This window comes from Colius striatus, chromosome Z, assembly GCF_028858725.1.
Source record: "Colius striatus isolate bColStr4 chromosome Z, bColStr4.1.hap1, whole genome shotgun sequence".
Classification (NCBI taxonomy): Eukaryota; Metazoa; Chordata; class Aves; order Coliiformes; family Coliidae; genus Colius; species Colius striatus.
The window spans coordinates 75,706,524-75,723,040 of record NC_084790.1 but is presented as its reverse complement, the minus strand read 5'-3'; the positions used below and the strand labels follow the sequence as shown (position 1 = coordinate 75,723,040).

Genomic DNA, 16,517 nt, shown 5'->3' with positions numbered 1-16,517 from the left:
GAGTATTTTTAGATACAGAGAAGATGGCCTGGTGATCACTGCAGCCCTTGCCACAGATGGAATGTTTAGAAAGCCCTTTCTACAGCAGGGTGTTCCTTGTTCCTTCAACTCCGCAGCTTTGCTGGTGCTTCCAGATAGGCGGCAGTGGCTCAGATGGGCGCCGCTGCCGCTGGGCTCCCTTGCTCCGGACCCAAAATGCATTTCATTCCTTGTCAGCGGAGCCAGTGGGGGCCGCGGGCCTCCGCAGAAACATTGCCGAATGGCTCAGGAATGCAGAGCTGGAGCCGCTCCATGTGCTGGCGGAGGCGGCACGCTCCCCGGTCCCTGCCTCCTACCCTGCACCACCAGCGTGGCTTTATGGCTCAGCAGGAGCAGGACCCCTGCCCTCTGACTCGCTCCTGGCCCAGATCACATGGAGGAGAGCCTTTAATCTGTCTCAGATACTGCCCCTCACTTGCTCAAGTCTGTGGCTGGGAGCAGCCTGCTCCCAGGAAGGTGTACCCCCTTCCATGGGGGACCGGAGCTGGCAGCGCTGGCAGGGATGCACAGGCTCTCTGTGTGCTGCTACAGTGGCGAGGGAGGCTGCCAGCAAGCCTTGCCCAAGAACCTTCCTGGGCTAGGCTGAGGATGCACGTGACCGGTAACCTTTCCCTGACAGCCATAATAGGAGACCTGGCAGGAGAAAATCAATCTAAAAGAGAACAAGCAGATGTGGTACATCCCACCCATGCTCTCGTGTCCTCCCGTGAGCCGGAGCTTATGGACAAGGCAGCCTGAGTCAACGCAGCACAGGGGACTCTTTCCCCATGAGCAGGCTCTCAGGGACAGGAAAAGATGTGACACTGCTGGAGAGCACTGGGTTGGGGCCAGCTGGGGACTGGGAATGTTGAGAAGGGCAGAGAGCAGTCGGGCAGGGCATAGGACCTGGTGCAGGGACCCCGAGGCGTCTGTCAAGCTGGGAAAGCAGGGAAAGCTACTGCACAGTGGGTAGACCCAACAGAAAGGGCTCTTACAAGCCCTACAAGTTGTGCCAGGCAAGCAGAGGACACTTTTACAACCTCCCTTTAACTCTGTTATTTCCTTCTGATTTTACACTGCTATAAGAATATCACGGTTCTAATTTGGTGTTATTAAATCTGGTGTTTTGGAGCCCTGTGGAGGGGTCCGTCCTTACTCTGAAGTTGATTGATGGAAACCTTCAGGCTTGAAGCTGGTCCTTGCAGCTTGGGGCCTGTTGCAGATGGTGTGGTGTGGCTCTCAGGTGCCCCTTGCAGTAGGACCTGCAGCAGCTGGTCCCTTGCTCTCTTGCTCATCATCCTGTGCATAGTTTCCCTGGGCCTGGGTTTGTGTGGGAGCCGCTGCTGCAGATACCTGTCTCTGAGCAGTCACTCAGTGTGAGTGGTGCTTTCCGCAGGTAATTATTTATAACAAGTTAGTTTGGTTCCTGGTGCTGCTATCTTGCCTCCCTGAGCAGCTCTGGGCTTTTCCATCCCTCTGGGTCCCTCTGTGCTCAGGCTGCTGGCTCAGCACCATCCTCTGGCAACATGGGGGGCCCTGATAGCCAGGACTGACCCTGCCAGCTCAGGGTCAAAGCTTGGTTTTCCTCTTGTGGCTTCTGTGTCACGGCAAGTTTAATTATAACCCCTTCCGTCGTGCTGTCCCTGCTTATCTCGCGTGCTCCCATGCACTCGCTTCCTCCTTGCCGAGTACCAGCTGCTGTCACTCTCACAGGCGAGGAAAATCAACTTTGGGTCCTTGGGACCAGGAGACGCTGGCTGGAGACCCTACAGTCAGCACGGGGCTGGAAGGTGGTAACCCCTTGCAGCCTTTCCAGAATTGAGTTCTGGCTTTAGGGGAGCTGAGGTGCTGCTGAGGGGGAGGAGGAGAAGGAAGGACCCTGCGCACTGAGGGTGGCCAGCAGCCAGAGCTAACCCGTCTGTCTCCGTGGCAGGTGACGCAGGAGTGGGGACAGCCCAGCCGCCACGATGGTTGCCCTGTCACTGAAGATCAGCATCGGCAATGTGGTGAAGACGATGCAGTTCGAGCCCTCCACCATGGTGTACGATGCCTGCCGGATGATCCGCGAGCGCGTGCCCGAGGCACAGATGGGACAGCGTAAGTTCATGGTGGCCCCTGGTGTTTCAGCAGTCTCCCTTTCCTCGTGACACCTTGTGCCCGTCTGGCCTTTCCCAGGGTGGTGGTGGGGTTGAGGGAGCAGGGTCAAAGTCCTCCTGCCCAGTTGAGGCAAGGGAGCTGAGCTCCTCCTCAATACCTCAGAAGAAATTTAGGGGTTTGGAAGGTAGGAAACCACATTTGGAAGTGAAATAACTTGTGAAGCAAATTGATCCTGCAGCCCTTTCTGTCTCTGCTCCTCTGTCCTACTTGCATCTATCACCACTAGCGAGGACTAGGTGGGTTTAAACAGTTGCAGGAGTTGCAGAAAGCATTAATAAGCCATGTAAGTTATTTTTTCCTGTCTTGAGGGATATATAGTCAGGTCTGTTCCCTACCGGCAGCTCTCTGACAGAGCTGTGCTGGTTCTCTGTTACCTCGTTAAGCCTTCTCAGCTCTTAATATTTCTCTGCAGCCACCAAGTTCAAAATTAAGCTTAGGACTCAGAAGCTTATGATGTGACTCACACCCACGCAGATGTGGCCTGTCCCCATGGAGGAGGGAGGGCTGGAGCTCTGGGACGTTGTCTTAGGGGCTCTCCTGGGTCCCTGCTGCCCCTGAAAGCTGCTATACCACTGGGGAGAGGCAGCAAACAGGAGGTCAAGAGTCATGGGAAGAGGTGGGGGAGTACAGCAACATCTGTGAGCAGCAAATTCCTCGAGGATGGGAGGAAATGCCTTCTCCCACCGTGCCCCCTGTCTGGCAGAACATGGCTTTCAGTTTCAGAGAGGGACTGGATGTTTGTGTGGATGTGGGGCTGTAGCAGTGTTGGAGGGAGCATTGCATTTCCTGCTCCTGGGCGTGAGCCAGCCTGCTTACAAAAAAAAAAAAAAAAAAGGCCAGGGGAAAACCTTAAAGGGAACTGCTTATTCCCCTGTTCCTTTTCAGTTGCTCACAGCTCTTCTTTTCCTATTGGTTCCTTGCAGGTTTTGTTTCTCTTTGCTCTCCTTACCCAGTGGCGCTCAGGGGTCCTTTTTTGAGCTGCCCTGGTGTTTTCTCACACCTTGGGACTGGGGAGGCATCAGTGTAGGTTTCCAGCTCTGCTCTTGCTCTGTCTCCAGAAGTGCCTCTTCCCACCCAATGTATGGATCTGGGGCAAGCTGCTCAGTTTTCAGCACTTTTAAGGTTGTCCTCGTGGAACTTGCTTTGAAGATAGCTTCTGTTGGTTATTACTTTTTTTTTTTTTTAATTTTAGAATTTAAAAATAAAATGGCAAGCCTCTGTGGGTTTTGTGCTCCCTGTTTAGCAGGATCCTAAGGGCAGCGTTGGCCAGGCAGGAGTGGGGCGGGCGGGTGGCTCAGGAATTTGTCCCTCCCCACAGAGAGCTGCCAAGCAGATGACGCGTTATAAACACAGCCAGCCAAGGCAGCCTGCGGGGCAGGGTTGTTGCAAAGGTGGAGAAGGCCAAAGCCAGGCGTGGTCTTGGCCTCTTGCAGCAGGAAAATTATCCCTGTGGCTCAAAGCTGGGGTGCCACTGTGCGGGTCCCAGCAGCAGCACTTTGACTGGGTACTCCAGCCCAGAGGGAGCAGGATTTGATAAGCAGCACTTATTCGCCACCTCAGAGACCTTGTTAGCCTTGATCCCTTCCTCCTCCTCCCCAAATGGAGGAGTAACAGCTCCTGGTACCAAGGCTTTGTCGTTTAAGTTGCTCCTCTTTGTATTGTTTCAAACTCTGCTGCGTCCTTCTGAGGTGGTGCAGGCCACACTCATCCAGAGATGAATGTACTTAGGTTTTACAGATGAATTCCCAGCACCCTTCCTGGGGATTTTCAGCTTTTTACTACCTAACTGCGACTACGTGGTCACTGCTACACATTGCACTGAAGATTTTGGAGAGCTGTCGAGCTGTTCCTTCTGTTTTGACTACGAGTTCCAAGTTCAGCATTGCATAGGCATGCTTCAGATAATTTTGTCTGTAGGTAGCTACTGTAAAACATGTACCTTGAAGCTTGCTTTCCAGCTTTGTTACCCACTTGTTATGTTTAGACTCCAGCATTGATGGTACTACTGTGCTTCGTGTGCTGGGCTACGCCAATGGACATCTGTGGGCACAGACTGGCATCTCAGTGACCCTGTCCTGCTTGGGATTAGCCTGGCAGAGACTTTATCTGTTTTTCAGCCAATGATTTTGGGCTGTTCCTCTCGGATGAAGACCCAAAGAAAGGGATCTGGCTGGAGGCTGGGAAGGCTCTGGACTACTACATGCTTCGCAATGGGGTAAGGACCCATCCTACATCCTTCTAGCTGGTACCTGCCTTAGCTCCACAGTTGGACATGCCCACAGTGCTGTGGAGGTGATGTGAGTGCCTGCCCTGCTGCCTTGCCTCTTGCCCTGCAGCATTCCACTTCTCCCCAGCCATTGCAGGCGGGAGATGGGAGCTGTTGGTGGGATGTGGGCACCCTGTGCCGGTGCTGCTGCTGGAGCTGTGCTCTTCTGTGCCCATAGGACACCATGATGTACAAGAAGAAGCAGCGGCCACTGAAGATCCGCATGCTGGATGGGACAGTGAAAACAGTGATGGTGGATGACTCCAAAACTGTCACAGACATGCTGATGACAATCTGTGCCCGGATTGGTGAGAGGAGAGGGCAGCAATGGGGGGAGGAAGGAAAGTGGGGAGAGATGGCAGCATCTGATGGGGATGCTGGGAGGGCAGCAGCAGCTCCATGGCAGATGGCCAGGCAGCAAGGGATGTCGAGGAGGTGTGTGACACTGGGGAGAGGACACTGCTCTGCACCCCTGCGTTGCTTCAGGCTCCATATTTGGCAGTGAAGATGTGTTGAGCAATTCTCTCCTGCAGGCATCACCAACTATGATGAGTACTCACTTGTTCGGGAGATTATGGAAGAGAAGAAGGAGGAAGTTACCGGCACACTCAAGAAGGACAAGACCCTGCTGAGAGATGAGAAGAAGATGGAGAAACTTAAGCAGAAGTTACACACAGATGATGAGTGTAAGTGCCTGCGTGTGCTGGAAATGGGATCAGCCTATGCCTAGGGCCGGAGGGAGGGAAGCAGGGACCCCTGCTCAAGGAATAACCAATGCAAGGGAGTGGAGATGATGGTGATGAGGGAATGTGTGCCCACGCTCCCTGGAATGTCTCCTGCCCAGAGGCCCAGGGCAGAGGGGTGAGAGCTAAGATGCACCAGACAGCCTTTTCTCACTCCTTGTGAGCCAACCCTGGGTCTGAGACCGGCCGTGACTTGGTTCCTGTCCCTGCTCATGTCCTGGCATTGCCTGCAGTGAACTGGCTGGACCATGGCCGCACCCTGCGTGAGCAAGGTATTGACGACAATGAAACACTGCTGCTGCGGCGCAAGTTCTTCTACTCTGACCAGAATGTGGACTCACGAGATCCCGTGCAACTCAATTTGCTCTATGTGCAGGTACAGCTCCCCGGAGCGCCTGGCTCCACTGCCCTGTGCTGTGGCTGGTGGCTGAGGGTTTTGGCCGGAAACCAGCATGGGGACACATCAAAATGCCCATATTATCTCCTGAGTAAGAGCCAACAATGGTAACCTCAGGCCTGTGTACTCAGAGCTCCCCAGGAGATCCTGTGGCTCCTCTGTCTGGTAGGAACCATCCTGAAGTCCTGCTGCTGTTCCTTCTGTAGACCTAATGATGGTCCCTGTCCAGGACAGCCTGGTCCCAGATCCTCTTTTCAGGGACCCTTCTTTTTTTAAGCCTAGGAAAATCAGTGTTTCTTGGTGTGGCGGAGATTGGTGACAGGGCTGCCTGGCTGCCCGTCCCACAGCAGTGTCTTCTTTTCCCACACAGGCTCGTGATGACATCCTGAACGGTTCCCACCCTGTCTCCTTTGACAAAGCCTGTGAATTCGCTGGCTACCAGTGCCAGATCCAGTTTGGGCCGCACAACGAGCAGAAGCACAAGCCAGGCTTTTTGGAGTGAGTGTCCTGGGCAGTCCCTGGGCTTGTCTCAAGGTGACTGGAGCAGCTTGGCAGCCCCAGCCCTATGCCAACACAAGGGGCTCTGAGCCTATGGTTGCCTCTGGTGCCAGCCCTCTCCTCCCTGCAGCACAGTGCCCAAGTGTGGATGTCCACACTAGCTGCAAGGAGTGCCAGCCCTCTATCCTGCTCTCTCTGGCAACTCCCAGGGACACATAGCTCTGATGGGGGCACCCTAGCCCACCATATGGCCTCCCCTGATGTTACACAAGGGGCTGCATCCTCAGCACCTCCACCCCACTGTCAGGAGGGCAGTTCCTGGGGCAGCTTTCATTACTGCAGCAGCATCCTGCTCCCAAAAACTCCCAGACTGTGCCCTAGCAGGGATTTGTCCAAGTCTGTGGGTTGGATTTCTTTGTAGTTGAAAACAAATACTGGCTTTGGGCTCTGCTGCTGATGGCTGACTTGCCTCCCTTTTGGCAGACTCAAGGATTTCCTGCCCAAGGAGTACATCAAGCAGAAAGGGGAACGCAAGATCTTCATGGTATGTGCAGGAGGAATGTGTTGAGACCTAGGTTCCTCAAAGATTCCTCCTCGTCAAAGGTTGCTTTTGTCTCTGGAGACAACACCTAGCAGCATAGTGGGTGAGAAACAGGAAGCTCTAGGTGGGCAGACAAGGCAGCTCCTGAGGTCCCAGAGGTCAGAGGGATGTTGTAGCAGGGGCAGGGGATGCTGGTGGGGCAGGGAGAGCCTGGAAGGGTTATGGCAGACCAATGGTGGCACTGCTGGGAGACCATGGAGCTAGTGTAATGTTCTGTCTTGTTTCAGGCCCACAAGAACTGTGGGAACATGAGTGAGATTGAGGCCAAAGTTCGCTATGTGAAACTTGCTCGTTCCCTCAAGACATATGGAGTCTCCTTTTTCTTGGTCAAGGTAGAGCAGCATTTCCTCTGATCCCACCTCTTCATTGGACAAAACTCCTCCAGCATCCCTCCATTTGTCATGTCTGTATCTGCTACCTCTCAACCCACATTGCTCCACTTTTCCCTTTGTCTCCACTATCTGCCTCTGTTTCTTCCCTTTCCCCGTGCACTGCATTCTCACTGCTTGGTTCACGCTTCTCATTTTCAACCCCCATATCATGGTTGCCACCCCTAGAAGATGTGGCCTTGGCAGTGTTTGGTAGCCGCAGCAGGCCTCAGAGGTCTCTGCGTGGATGAATCTATCCCATGGACAACCTACAACACTTCTGTCACGTTTTGCAGGAGAAGATGAAGGGGAAGAACAAGCTGGTACCACGGCTGCTGGGTATCACCAAGGAGTGCGTGATGCGTGTGGATGAGAAGACCAAGGAAGTGATTCAGGAGTGGAGTCTGACCAACATCAAGCGTTGGGCAGCCTCACCAAAGAGCTTCACCCTGGTAGGGGACTGGCCCTGGCCCTGGCCCTGGCCCTCCAGCCCCCTGCCCCCAGCCCCCAGCAGTGGGGGCTGCTTTGTTGGGTCTTGCCCCTTGGTGAGACAGCCTTACCCTCTTCTGGTGCCTCTCCCCACTCTTGTTTCTGAGGCTGGTGCTTGGGTGCTTAATGCATACCAGAGGGGCTCAGGGTGGCTGCCAGTGCCTGGCTCCAGTGCTACCCTGTGGCCTGCCATTACAGGATTTTGGAGATTACCAGGATGGTTACTACTCGGTGCAGACAACAGAGGGGGAGCAGATTGCCCAGCTGATTGCTGGCTACATCGATATCATCCTCAAAAAGGTGAGGCTGTGCTGATAAAGATGTTGATAACAAACTCCTCTCCAGAGAGGGGGACATGTTGCCCCATCCAGTTGCCTCCAGACAGCCACTGACACATGGGCCTGCTGGTGTAGCTGGAGGTAGGGCCCTGGTATGGTGCCTGGGCTCCAGGAGGAGGCTGGAGGGTATGTGGTGTCTGACACATTTTTCTCTTTCCCTTCACAGAAAAAAAGCAAAGACCACTTTGGACTGGAGGGGGATGAGGAGTCCACCATGCTGGAAGATTCCGTGTCTCCAAAGAAGTAAGTCTTCTGGGAGCAAGTTATTTGCTTATCGGAAGTTGAGTGGAGAGCGGGCTCCAGCCAAGCGTGCAGCACAGTGTGTCTGGAGGAAGAGCTGCCAGTCCTTTGGTGGCAGCCCTACCATACAGCCTGGTGCTGGGGCAATGGACATCTCTTAACTTGGGGTTTCTCTCTGTTTCAGGCCAACTGTCTTGCAGCAGCAGTTTAACCGTGTAGGCAAGGCCGAGCTGGGTTCGGTGGCCCTGCCAGCCATCATGCGGACAGGGGCCGGAGGGCCGGAGAACTTCCAGGTGGGCACGATGCCGCAGCCTCAGCTGCAGATCACCAGTGGCCAAATGCACCGAGGGCACATGCCTCCCCTGGTAAGCCCTCCCTTTGCCCACTGAAGGGCAGAAACTTGGAAAGATGCTCATCAGGCTTGTGTAGACCCATCCATTTGGGACTGTGTGTAGAAGGTGGCTTGCTGTGAAGGGCAAGGTCTCTGTGGCCCTGGCTGTGTGTGCTTGCTGGCCTGGCTGAGCTGGCATCCCGCACCCGCTCTGCAAACTTGAGCTCCACCCTGGTGTTCCCACCTGGCTAGTGGCCACAGCCTCTCCTTCAGGTTGAGCTGCCCCAAGCTGATGTGCCTGGCCAGCCCCACCGTGCTGCCATTGGTTTGCAGCAGGTCCCTGTGCGTGGGTTTGCTGCGTGCTATGTCCTCTGCAGCTGGAGAAGCACTTTGAAAAGGCCATGAGGAGGATGTTTACTTTGTCCCCACTCAGCCTACTGTGGGCTTGCTGTAAAAGCCTTGTGGAGTTCCTCTGCATCAGATCCCTGAGAGCTGGTTAACTGTGAGGCTTGCTTGTACCCATGGTGGGACACAGCATTTCCCAGTGAGAAGTGCAGAGAAGGGGCCATGTGAGCCAAATATTTAAGCCTAGATTTCAAGCCTCCAGCATACCTCAGTTGGTCTCTGTGTTGCAGACTTCAGCCCAGCAAGCCTTGACGGGCACCATCAACTCCAGCATGCAGGCTGTGCATGCAGCCCAGGCCACACTGGATGACTTCGAGACTTTGCCACCCCTTGGGCAGGATGCTGTGAGTGAAGGGGGGTGATTTGAGGACACCTTGCTGGAGATTAGTGGCTGGGCTGGGTGAGGATGGCTGCTTTCCCAGGAGAGGTGTCAGCAGCTCCTGGGAAGATCTACCATCTGCAAAGGGTTGGGGGCAGGGGATGGAGGTTACGTTTGGTCACATTGCTTGGTCAAGATGGGCTGGAGAGTTTTGAGTGAGCTTGCAGTTCTTCCTTCCCTCTTCTTTGTCTCATCTTTCCTGCATCTCTCTCTGTGAGCATGGTTGCAGCTACCCTCTAGCACCATCTCCTGACCCTTTTTTCCCCATTTTAGGCGTCCAAAGCGTGGCGTAAAAACAAGATGGATGAGTCAAAACACGAGATCCACTCCCAAGTGGATGCTATCACTGCTGGCACAGCCTCAGTTGTCAACCTCACTGCAGGTATAGGGAGGGTTTCAGAACAGGAGTGTCCCACCTCTAGAGAATACTTACTCTGTCCTGTCTGAAGGCTGCAACTCCTGCCCTCCATCAGAGACCAGAGGAGCCAGCCTGCCCCAACTAGAGCCGCATCAGCCCTGACTACTGCTAATGTCCCCATAGAGCTGGCTGTGCCCTGCAGCTCACCCTGCCTCTGCCCAGTCCTGTCCTTCCTCCCAGTCCTTGGCTGACCAACCATCCTCTGAACCAGAAGTGTATTATCTGGTCCCTGCCACAGCTGCAGGCACAGCCATGGCACAGTGCAGCTCTCTTTCCTCAGGCTCTCCTGCCTAAACTTTGCTGATATGACAACCTTTCTGGCTTAGGAGCCAGAGGGTCTTTTCCCCCAGCTCCTAGGAGGGAGAGCCACGTTGGTGACAGGCATGGGGATGCTCTTGGAGCATCGCTTGAAGCGCATCCCCTCTTGCCTCATCTCCCTGTGCAGGGGATCCGGCAGACACGGACTACACTGCTGTGGGCTGCGCTGTCACCACCATCTCCTCCAATCTGACGGAGATGTCCAAGGGCGTGAAGCTGCTGGCCGCGTTGATGGAGGATGAGGGAGGGAATGGGCGGCAGCTTCTGCAGGCAGCCAAGAACCTGGCGAGCGCCGTCTCGGACCTGCTGAAAACGGCACAGCCTGCTGGTGCTGAGGTGGGCGGCAGGAGGGGGCTGTGAAGCTGAGAGAAGCGTGGGAGCCAAGGGGAACCATCGAGTGGGGTTTTCAGGCTTGCTCGTGAGCCCAGTGTTGATTTTGCTTTGGTTCCTTGCAGCCTCGCCAGAATCTCCTGCAGGCTGCTGGCCTCGTGGGCCAGACCAGTGGGGAGCTACTGCAGCAGATCGGGGAGAGCGACACTGACCCCCGGTTCCAGGTGAGTGCACTGAGGGGGCAACCAGGAACACACACTCCCTAAAACTCTCAGCTTTTGCACAGGACCTGTCAAGGAGGGCTCCGGCTGTGACTTTGCTGAGGGAGATGACAGGCCATTGCCCATCTTAGGCTCTAGAGCTGCTGTGATATAACACCTCTTGTCTTGTGGATTCCCATGTAGATCCCAGAAAGCCGACGTGCTTGGATCCTGCCTGCCTCTGACCCAAAGACGGTAAAAGGGAGCTGTAGGCATGGCTTAGTTGTTCCTACCCTCTCCAATGTGTGAGGGCCTGCTCCTTTGGCAATGATCAACCAAACTCTTTGGAGAAGGGCTCTTGTCAAAAATTTACCTTTCTGGTGGTTGGCTTTTAGAAGTCCATGCACTCGGGTCGCTGCTTGGGCGAGCGCTGCCCTGAGAGTCCTCCCTTGCAGCTGCCTCAGCTCCTGCCTGCCGTTCCTGTGGGAGCTGCCTACCTATGCTATCAGAGAGCCTGGCTGGAGCCTCGTGGGGTGGTTTATTTTGACCAAGCTGACTTCCAGCTGGCTTGCTTTCCCACAACTGCCAGCACAAGGGAGGTAGCATACCATGCTGAGGAGGATCATGCAAGCATAGTATAAACCAAAACAGACTCCAGAAAGGAGTTTCTGTTCATGGCAGCCACATAGGTTCAATGTGAGCAGAAAAGCTTGGACAGATAGCCAAGGCAGCAGTAGAGCTAGCACCAGGGCAAGAAGCCATGCTTGGCCAGGCAGCAGTGCCAGGAGAAGGCAGCCTCAAGGGGCAGATTTAGTACCTGGGAGGCAATTTGCGCATCTGCAGCGGAATGCTCTGCCTGGCAGCTGCCAGACCCGAGTGTATCTACTTCCCTCCTTGGGCTCGGGTGCAGCGTGGGGGTCTCTGCAGCTGGGTGCATGTGGTCAGCGGTCTCTTCTCCTGTCTGGAAAGGTGGTGGATTGCAGTGGGAGCAGTCTTGGCTTGCCAGGAGGCATAGGGGATGCTGCGACACTTCTGCTTTGGTGGCCAGAGGTTTCAGCTCTGCGCATGGTGCACACAACAGGATTGCCTGTGCAGCAGAGAGGTCTGTCCTGCCTGCTGAGGTCTTTGCCTCAAGCATTTGCTGTCTGGCGCTGGTGAGCCATGGGAACTGATCCTGAAGGCTACAGTGTGCTGTCCTGTCTGATGCTCTGCGGGAGAGCATTTTGCCATGTGCTGGTTGCTGCCTATTTTCCTGCTGGCAGGGCAGACCCATGTCTTCCTTGCTACCACCAGGGAAAGGAGACTGGTTGCTTCATCATGCCTCTCCTTTAACACCTGGAATAACAGCAGAGATGTGGCCAGTTGCTAACAAGCTAGAAGATAGCTGGCGTGCCTGCAGTATAGGCCACCAGCGTGGACAGCATCTCCTGCTCGCCTCTTGCTGGTGATGTGAGCCTGTGGGCTGAGAGCTGACCCCAGTGCGGCTGTGCCATGTCCAGCTTCTGCCTGCCTCATGGCTGGAGGGATCTGTCCCTTCTTTTTTTTTGGGGTTGCAAAGCCAGGCAGTGCTGGCCATGCCTTACAGCAGGTTGTGGCTGCAGTAGCGTCAAGGCCTCGTTGCCTGGGGAGTGGGCATTGAGTGTGCAGTGTGTGGTGGGATGATGCTGAGCTTTGTACAAGCTGCTCTGGGCAGTGTTCCTGGTGGTGCAGACTGTGTCTCAAGGCCAGGTTACAGCCTCACTGCTGGCTGTAGCACGCAGTAGAGATGGGGTCAAGGTGTTGCCAGCTACTCCAGGTATTGGTGTGGCTGGTGCTGGGACAGAGTGGATGAAAGGCTCCTGAGAGCTCACGTTTCCCCACTGAATGTTTCACAAGAGCCCTGCAGGCAGGTGGCTGCTGGTGCTGCTCCTGCTGTTGCTCCAAGCTGACCCTCTCTATCCCCCTCCAGGACATGCTCATGCAGCTGGCGAAAGCAGTGGCCAGTGCTGCAGCTGCGCTGGTGCTCAAAGCCAAGAATGTGGCTCAGAAAACAGAGGACTCTGCGCTGCAGACGCAAGTGATCGCTGCTGCCACCCAGTGTGCCCTCTCCACCTCCCAGCTGGTAGCCTGCACCAAGGTAAACAGTGGGGTTTTAACCCTTGCCTTGGTGTGATTGCAAGCATCACCTGGCTGGTAGCAGCTCCAGGGTTGGGACTGTAGGTGTGTTATGTCCCTCAGGTGGGACATAAGGGATCTGGCACCAGAAGTGTGGTCTGCCTCAGGCTGGGGTTCTTGCCACCGTGCCTAAGCAGTGAAATTACACTTTGGAGGTGCAGAAGTTTGGGGACAGCTGTCCCACAATGCTCACTGCCCAGCCTTTTTCCTCCTTTCCAGGTAGTGGCTCCCACAATCAGCTCCCCAGTCTGCCAGGAGCAGCTGATCGAGGCTGGCAAGCTGGTGGCCAAGTCAGCAGAGGGCTGTGTGGAGGCCTCCAAGGCAGCCACCAATGATGACCAGCTGCTGAAGCAGGTGGGGGTGGCAGCCACGGCCGTCACCCAGGCCCTGAACGACCTGCTGCAACACATCAAGCAGCACGCCCTGGGCGGGCAGCCCATCGGGCGCTACGACCAGGCCACTGACACCATCCTCAATGTCACCGAGAACATATTCAGCTCTATGGGTGATGCTGGTGAGCGCAGGTGCAAGGCAGGTGGGGAGGTACTGGTGAACTCGTGGGTATTGCTAATGGGCCAGCCTTCCTTTCTGCCCCAGGGGAAATGGTGCGTCAGGCTCGTATTCTGGCCCAGGCCACCTCCGACCTTGTCAATGCCATCAAAGCCGATGCGGAGGGAGAGACAGACCTGGAGAACTCACGCAAGCTGCTGAGCGCAGCCAAGATCCTGGCGGATGCAACTGCCAAGATGGTGGAGGCTGCGAAGGTCAGCGGCCTGGTCAGGATGGATTCTGGCTTTGTCCCCCAGCCCCATCCGGTGCCATTGGCTCAGTACTGGGGAAGGGACAAGCAGCCCCTGAGTGCTGGAGTGGTTCCCAGAGTGAGGCTCCTTCACGAGCTTTGGGTGGTAGCAGAAGAGTTGTTAGCTCTTCTTTGAGCATCTGCCTGGCACCATAAGCAGCTAGGTGGCCTTGTGGGGGACTCCCAGGCATCAGGCCAGAGCACAGCTGCTGCTTCAGGAGGACAAAGGACCCTGTGGTCTCTGCAAGGTGTGATGGGTTTCCTCCGTTCTCCAGGGAGCTGCAGCACACCCAGACAGTGAGGAGCAGCAGCAGCGGCTCCGCGAGGCAGCAGAGGGGCTCCGCATGGCAACCAATGCGGCAGCCCAGAATGCCATCAAGAAGAAGCTTGTACACAAGCTGGAGGTGAGATGCTGGGCATGGGGCTGTTGGGGGCAAGCAGGTACAGTCACCAGGTGAGACCTTAACAGGAGCCCCTGCACTTTCCAAAGAGGCAAAGTTGTTTCCATGTACAGTGTCTGTGCTGCATCCTGCAGAGACTTCCCTGCTGCACCCTTCCCTGGTGTGCACTGTGTTGTTTTGGGACACTGGGCATCAAGGGTGCTTGGCATGCTTCTGTGTCGTGGGCAGAGACACAGGAAATTATGTTTAATGGGGAGCTGGGCTGTGGTGTGTGGCAGGGGGGCTCAGGCCAGGCTAGGCTGCCCTGCCACCAGTGCTAACCCATGCCTCCCCTACCAGCATGCAGCCAAGCAAGCTGCTGCCTCTGCCACCCAGACCATCGCTGCTGCGCAGCACGCTGCCTCCTCCAACAAGAACCCTGCTGCACAGCAGCAGCTGGTGCAGAGCTGCAAGGTAAGGGCCCAGGCCTGATCCTGGCATCTCCTTTACTGCCTCTCCCCAGCCCTTCTCCCTTCAACTGCTTCAGAGTTTGATGTGTGGCTGCAGTGAGCCGACAGGACCTTGGGATCCTCACACAGCTCCCCCAGGAGCAAGTCTTATAGCCACTGGTTCTGGATTAGTTCCATCTCCTCCAGGATAAGCCTCTCCAGTGATCCTCCTCTCTGGCAGGTGGTGGCGGAGCAGATCCCGATGCTGGTGCAGGGCGTGCGAGGAAGCCAGTCGCAGCCAGACAGCCCCAGTGCCCAGCTGGCACTCATTGCTGCCAGCCAGAACTTCCTGCAGGTACCTGTGCTTTCGGGAGCCTCCCGCACTGGCTCTAGCATTAGAGCTTTCCTCCCATGCCTGGCCTTCTAAGGTAGTGGGAAGCCTGCTGCATGGGGGCAGCAGAGAGATGCTGCGTTTCTCTCCTTCTCACAGCCTTTCTCTTTTGGCCCAACAGCCTGGTGGGAAGATGGTAGCTGCAGCCAAGGCCACTGTCCCTACCATCACAGACCAAGCATCTGCGATGCAGCTCAGCCAGTGTGCCAAGAACTTGGCCGCAGCACTGGCTGAGCTCCGTACAGCTGCTCAGAAGGTGAGAGGATGGGTCCTGTCCTGCAGGGGCCTCCCAACTGTCAGAAAAGCGGAGTGCAGTCTCTGCTGCAGCAGGGTGGGCTCAGTGTTCACCCTGCTCAACTTCCCTTCTCCCCCGTCACAGGCTCAGGAGGCATGCGGACCCCTGGAGATAGACTCTGCGCTGGGTCTGGTCCAGAGCCTGGAGAGGGACTTGCAGGAAGCCAAGGCAGCTGCCCGTGATGGAAAGCTCAAGCCTCTGCCTGGAGAGACGGTGAGGCCATGGCACAGGGTGTTACAAAGTGATGCGGGGTGGATGCCAGGGCAGGGGAGCTGCCAGAATGTGTTGTCCACCACCATGTCACCCACTCATCCCCTCACAGATGGAGAAGTGTGCCCAGGACCTGGGGAACAGCACAAAAGCTGTCAGCTCTGCCATTGCTCACCTCCTGGGAGAGGTGGCCCAGGGCAACGAGAACTATACAGGTACTGTTCTCTGCAGCAGGGCTCGGCTCGGCTCGGGGGCTGTGCTGGCAGCTGCTGACCTCTCTGTCCCTGCAGGAATCGCTGCCCGCGAGGTGGCCCAGGCGCTGCGCTCGCTCAGCCAGGCGGCCCGTGGCGTGGCAGCCAGCACCCCCGACCCACAGGTGCAGAGCGCCATGCTCGAGTGTGCCAGCGACGTCATGGATAAAGCCAACAACCTCATCGAGGAGGCACGGAAGGCGGTGGCCAAGCCTGGCGACCCGGAGAGCCAGCAGCGCCTGGCCCAGGTATGGGGAAACAGGGCGCCAGCCCACAGGAGGGATGCAGGGCCGTGTCCGGGGGAACGTAACCACTCTTTGGTTTTCCACAGGTGGCCAAGGCGGTGTCGCAGGCGCTGAGCCGCTGCGTTAACTGCCTGCCAGGGCAGCGGGACGTGGATGCTGCCATCCGCATGGTGGGAGACGCCAGCAAGAGGCTGCTGGCAGATTCGGTGAGCTGAGCTGGGTTAGAAGGGGAAGGGAGGGAGGGGAAGCCCTGTAGGAATGCAAGCCAGTCTGTCTGCACCGGCTTCCTCTGTAGCATGTCTCCAGGCGTGTGCCAGATCCTCCGTCTTCCTTCTCCATCCTCCTCACTGCCTCTCCTAACTACTCTCCCTGCCTCCAGTTCCCTCCCAGCAGCAAGAGCTTCCAGGAGGCGCAGAGCCAGCTGAACCGGGCGGCCGCAGGGCTCAACCAGTCTGCCAACGAGCTGGTGCAGGCATCACGTGGCACCCCTCAAGACCTGGCCAAGTCCTCTGGCAAATTTGGACAGGATTTCAATGAGTTCTTGCAGGCGGGAGTGGAGATGGCCAGCCAGTCCCCGGTGAGTGCAAGCGCCCATTGGGCGATCCTGGGTGTGGTGAAAGGTTTGGGATGCCTGAGAAGGTGTCTGACCACTGGTAGGGTTGCCAGGCAGTGGTGGTTAGGGTAGCTGCAGCCAGCACAGCTGTTGAGATAAGGTCTGGAGCTGTGCAGAACCACAGCAGCAGCAGAGATAGTGGCTTGGGTTTGTTCAGCAAGTACTGCCACCATATCCTTGCTTTTGGCAGACAAGTTAGATGAAGGGAACCGGCTCAGCTTGAAAACTGCTGGA

The 16,517-nt window shown here is 56.3% G+C and overlaps 1 protein-coding gene across 4 annotated transcripts in view; it reads left to right on the top strand.

Annotated features, from left to right (window-relative positions):
• TLN1 (talin 1) overlaps positions 1 to 16,517 on the top strand; it is a 34,819-nt gene that overhangs the window by 3,905 nt on the left and 14,397 nt on the right. Inside the window, exons 1-30 of one of the 4 annotated variants that reach the window (XM_062017395.1) lie at positions 1,740 to 1,808; positions 1,952 to 2,115; positions 4,293 to 4,390; positions 4,620 to 4,749; positions 4,975 to 5,127; positions 5,418 to 5,560; positions 5,952 to 6,079; positions 6,563 to 6,623; positions 6,908 to 7,012; positions 7,345 to 7,500; positions 7,736 to 7,837; positions 8,042 to 8,118; positions 8,300 to 8,480; positions 9,082 to 9,195; positions 9,504 to 9,612; positions 10,094 to 10,302; positions 10,422 to 10,520; positions 10,701 to 10,751; positions 12,445 to 12,612; positions 12,870 to 13,164; positions 13,248 to 13,414; positions 13,725 to 13,853; positions 14,190 to 14,303; positions 14,520 to 14,633; positions 14,791 to 14,925; positions 15,049 to 15,177; positions 15,287 to 15,389; positions 15,465 to 15,673; positions 15,757 to 15,876; positions 16,050 to 16,247. In XM_062017395.1, coding sequence (XP_061873379.1) covers positions 1,986 to 2,115; positions 4,293 to 4,390; positions 4,620 to 4,749; positions 4,975 to 5,127; positions 5,418 to 5,560; positions 5,952 to 6,079; positions 6,563 to 6,623; positions 6,908 to 7,012; positions 7,345 to 7,500; positions 7,736 to 7,837; positions 8,042 to 8,118; positions 8,300 to 8,480; positions 9,082 to 9,195; positions 9,504 to 9,612; positions 10,094 to 10,302; positions 10,422 to 10,520; positions 10,701 to 10,751; positions 12,445 to 12,612; positions 12,870 to 13,164; positions 13,248 to 13,414; positions 13,725 to 13,853; positions 14,190 to 14,303; positions 14,520 to 14,633; positions 14,791 to 14,925; positions 15,049 to 15,177; positions 15,287 to 15,389; positions 15,465 to 15,673; positions 15,757 to 15,876; positions 16,050 to 16,247 — 3,927 coding nt within the window. In that variant the 5' untranslated portion in view covers positions 1,740 to 1,808; positions 1,952 to 1,985. Of the gene's footprint in view, positions 1 to 1,739; positions 1,864 to 1,951; positions 2,116 to 4,292; positions 4,391 to 4,619; positions 4,750 to 4,974; positions 5,128 to 5,417; positions 5,561 to 5,951; positions 6,080 to 6,562; positions 6,624 to 6,907; positions 7,013 to 7,344; positions 7,501 to 7,735; positions 7,838 to 8,041; positions 8,119 to 8,299; positions 8,481 to 9,081; positions 9,196 to 9,503; positions 9,613 to 10,093; positions 10,303 to 10,421; positions 10,521 to 10,700; positions 10,752 to 12,444; positions 12,613 to 12,869; positions 13,165 to 13,247; positions 13,415 to 13,724; positions 13,854 to 14,189; positions 14,304 to 14,519; positions 14,634 to 14,790; positions 14,926 to 15,048; positions 15,178 to 15,286; positions 15,390 to 15,464; positions 15,674 to 15,756; positions 15,877 to 16,049; positions 16,248 to 16,517 lie in introns of those variants that run through there. The other 3 variants (XM_062017394.1, XM_062017393.1, XM_062017397.1) reach the window with 3 other exon arrangements.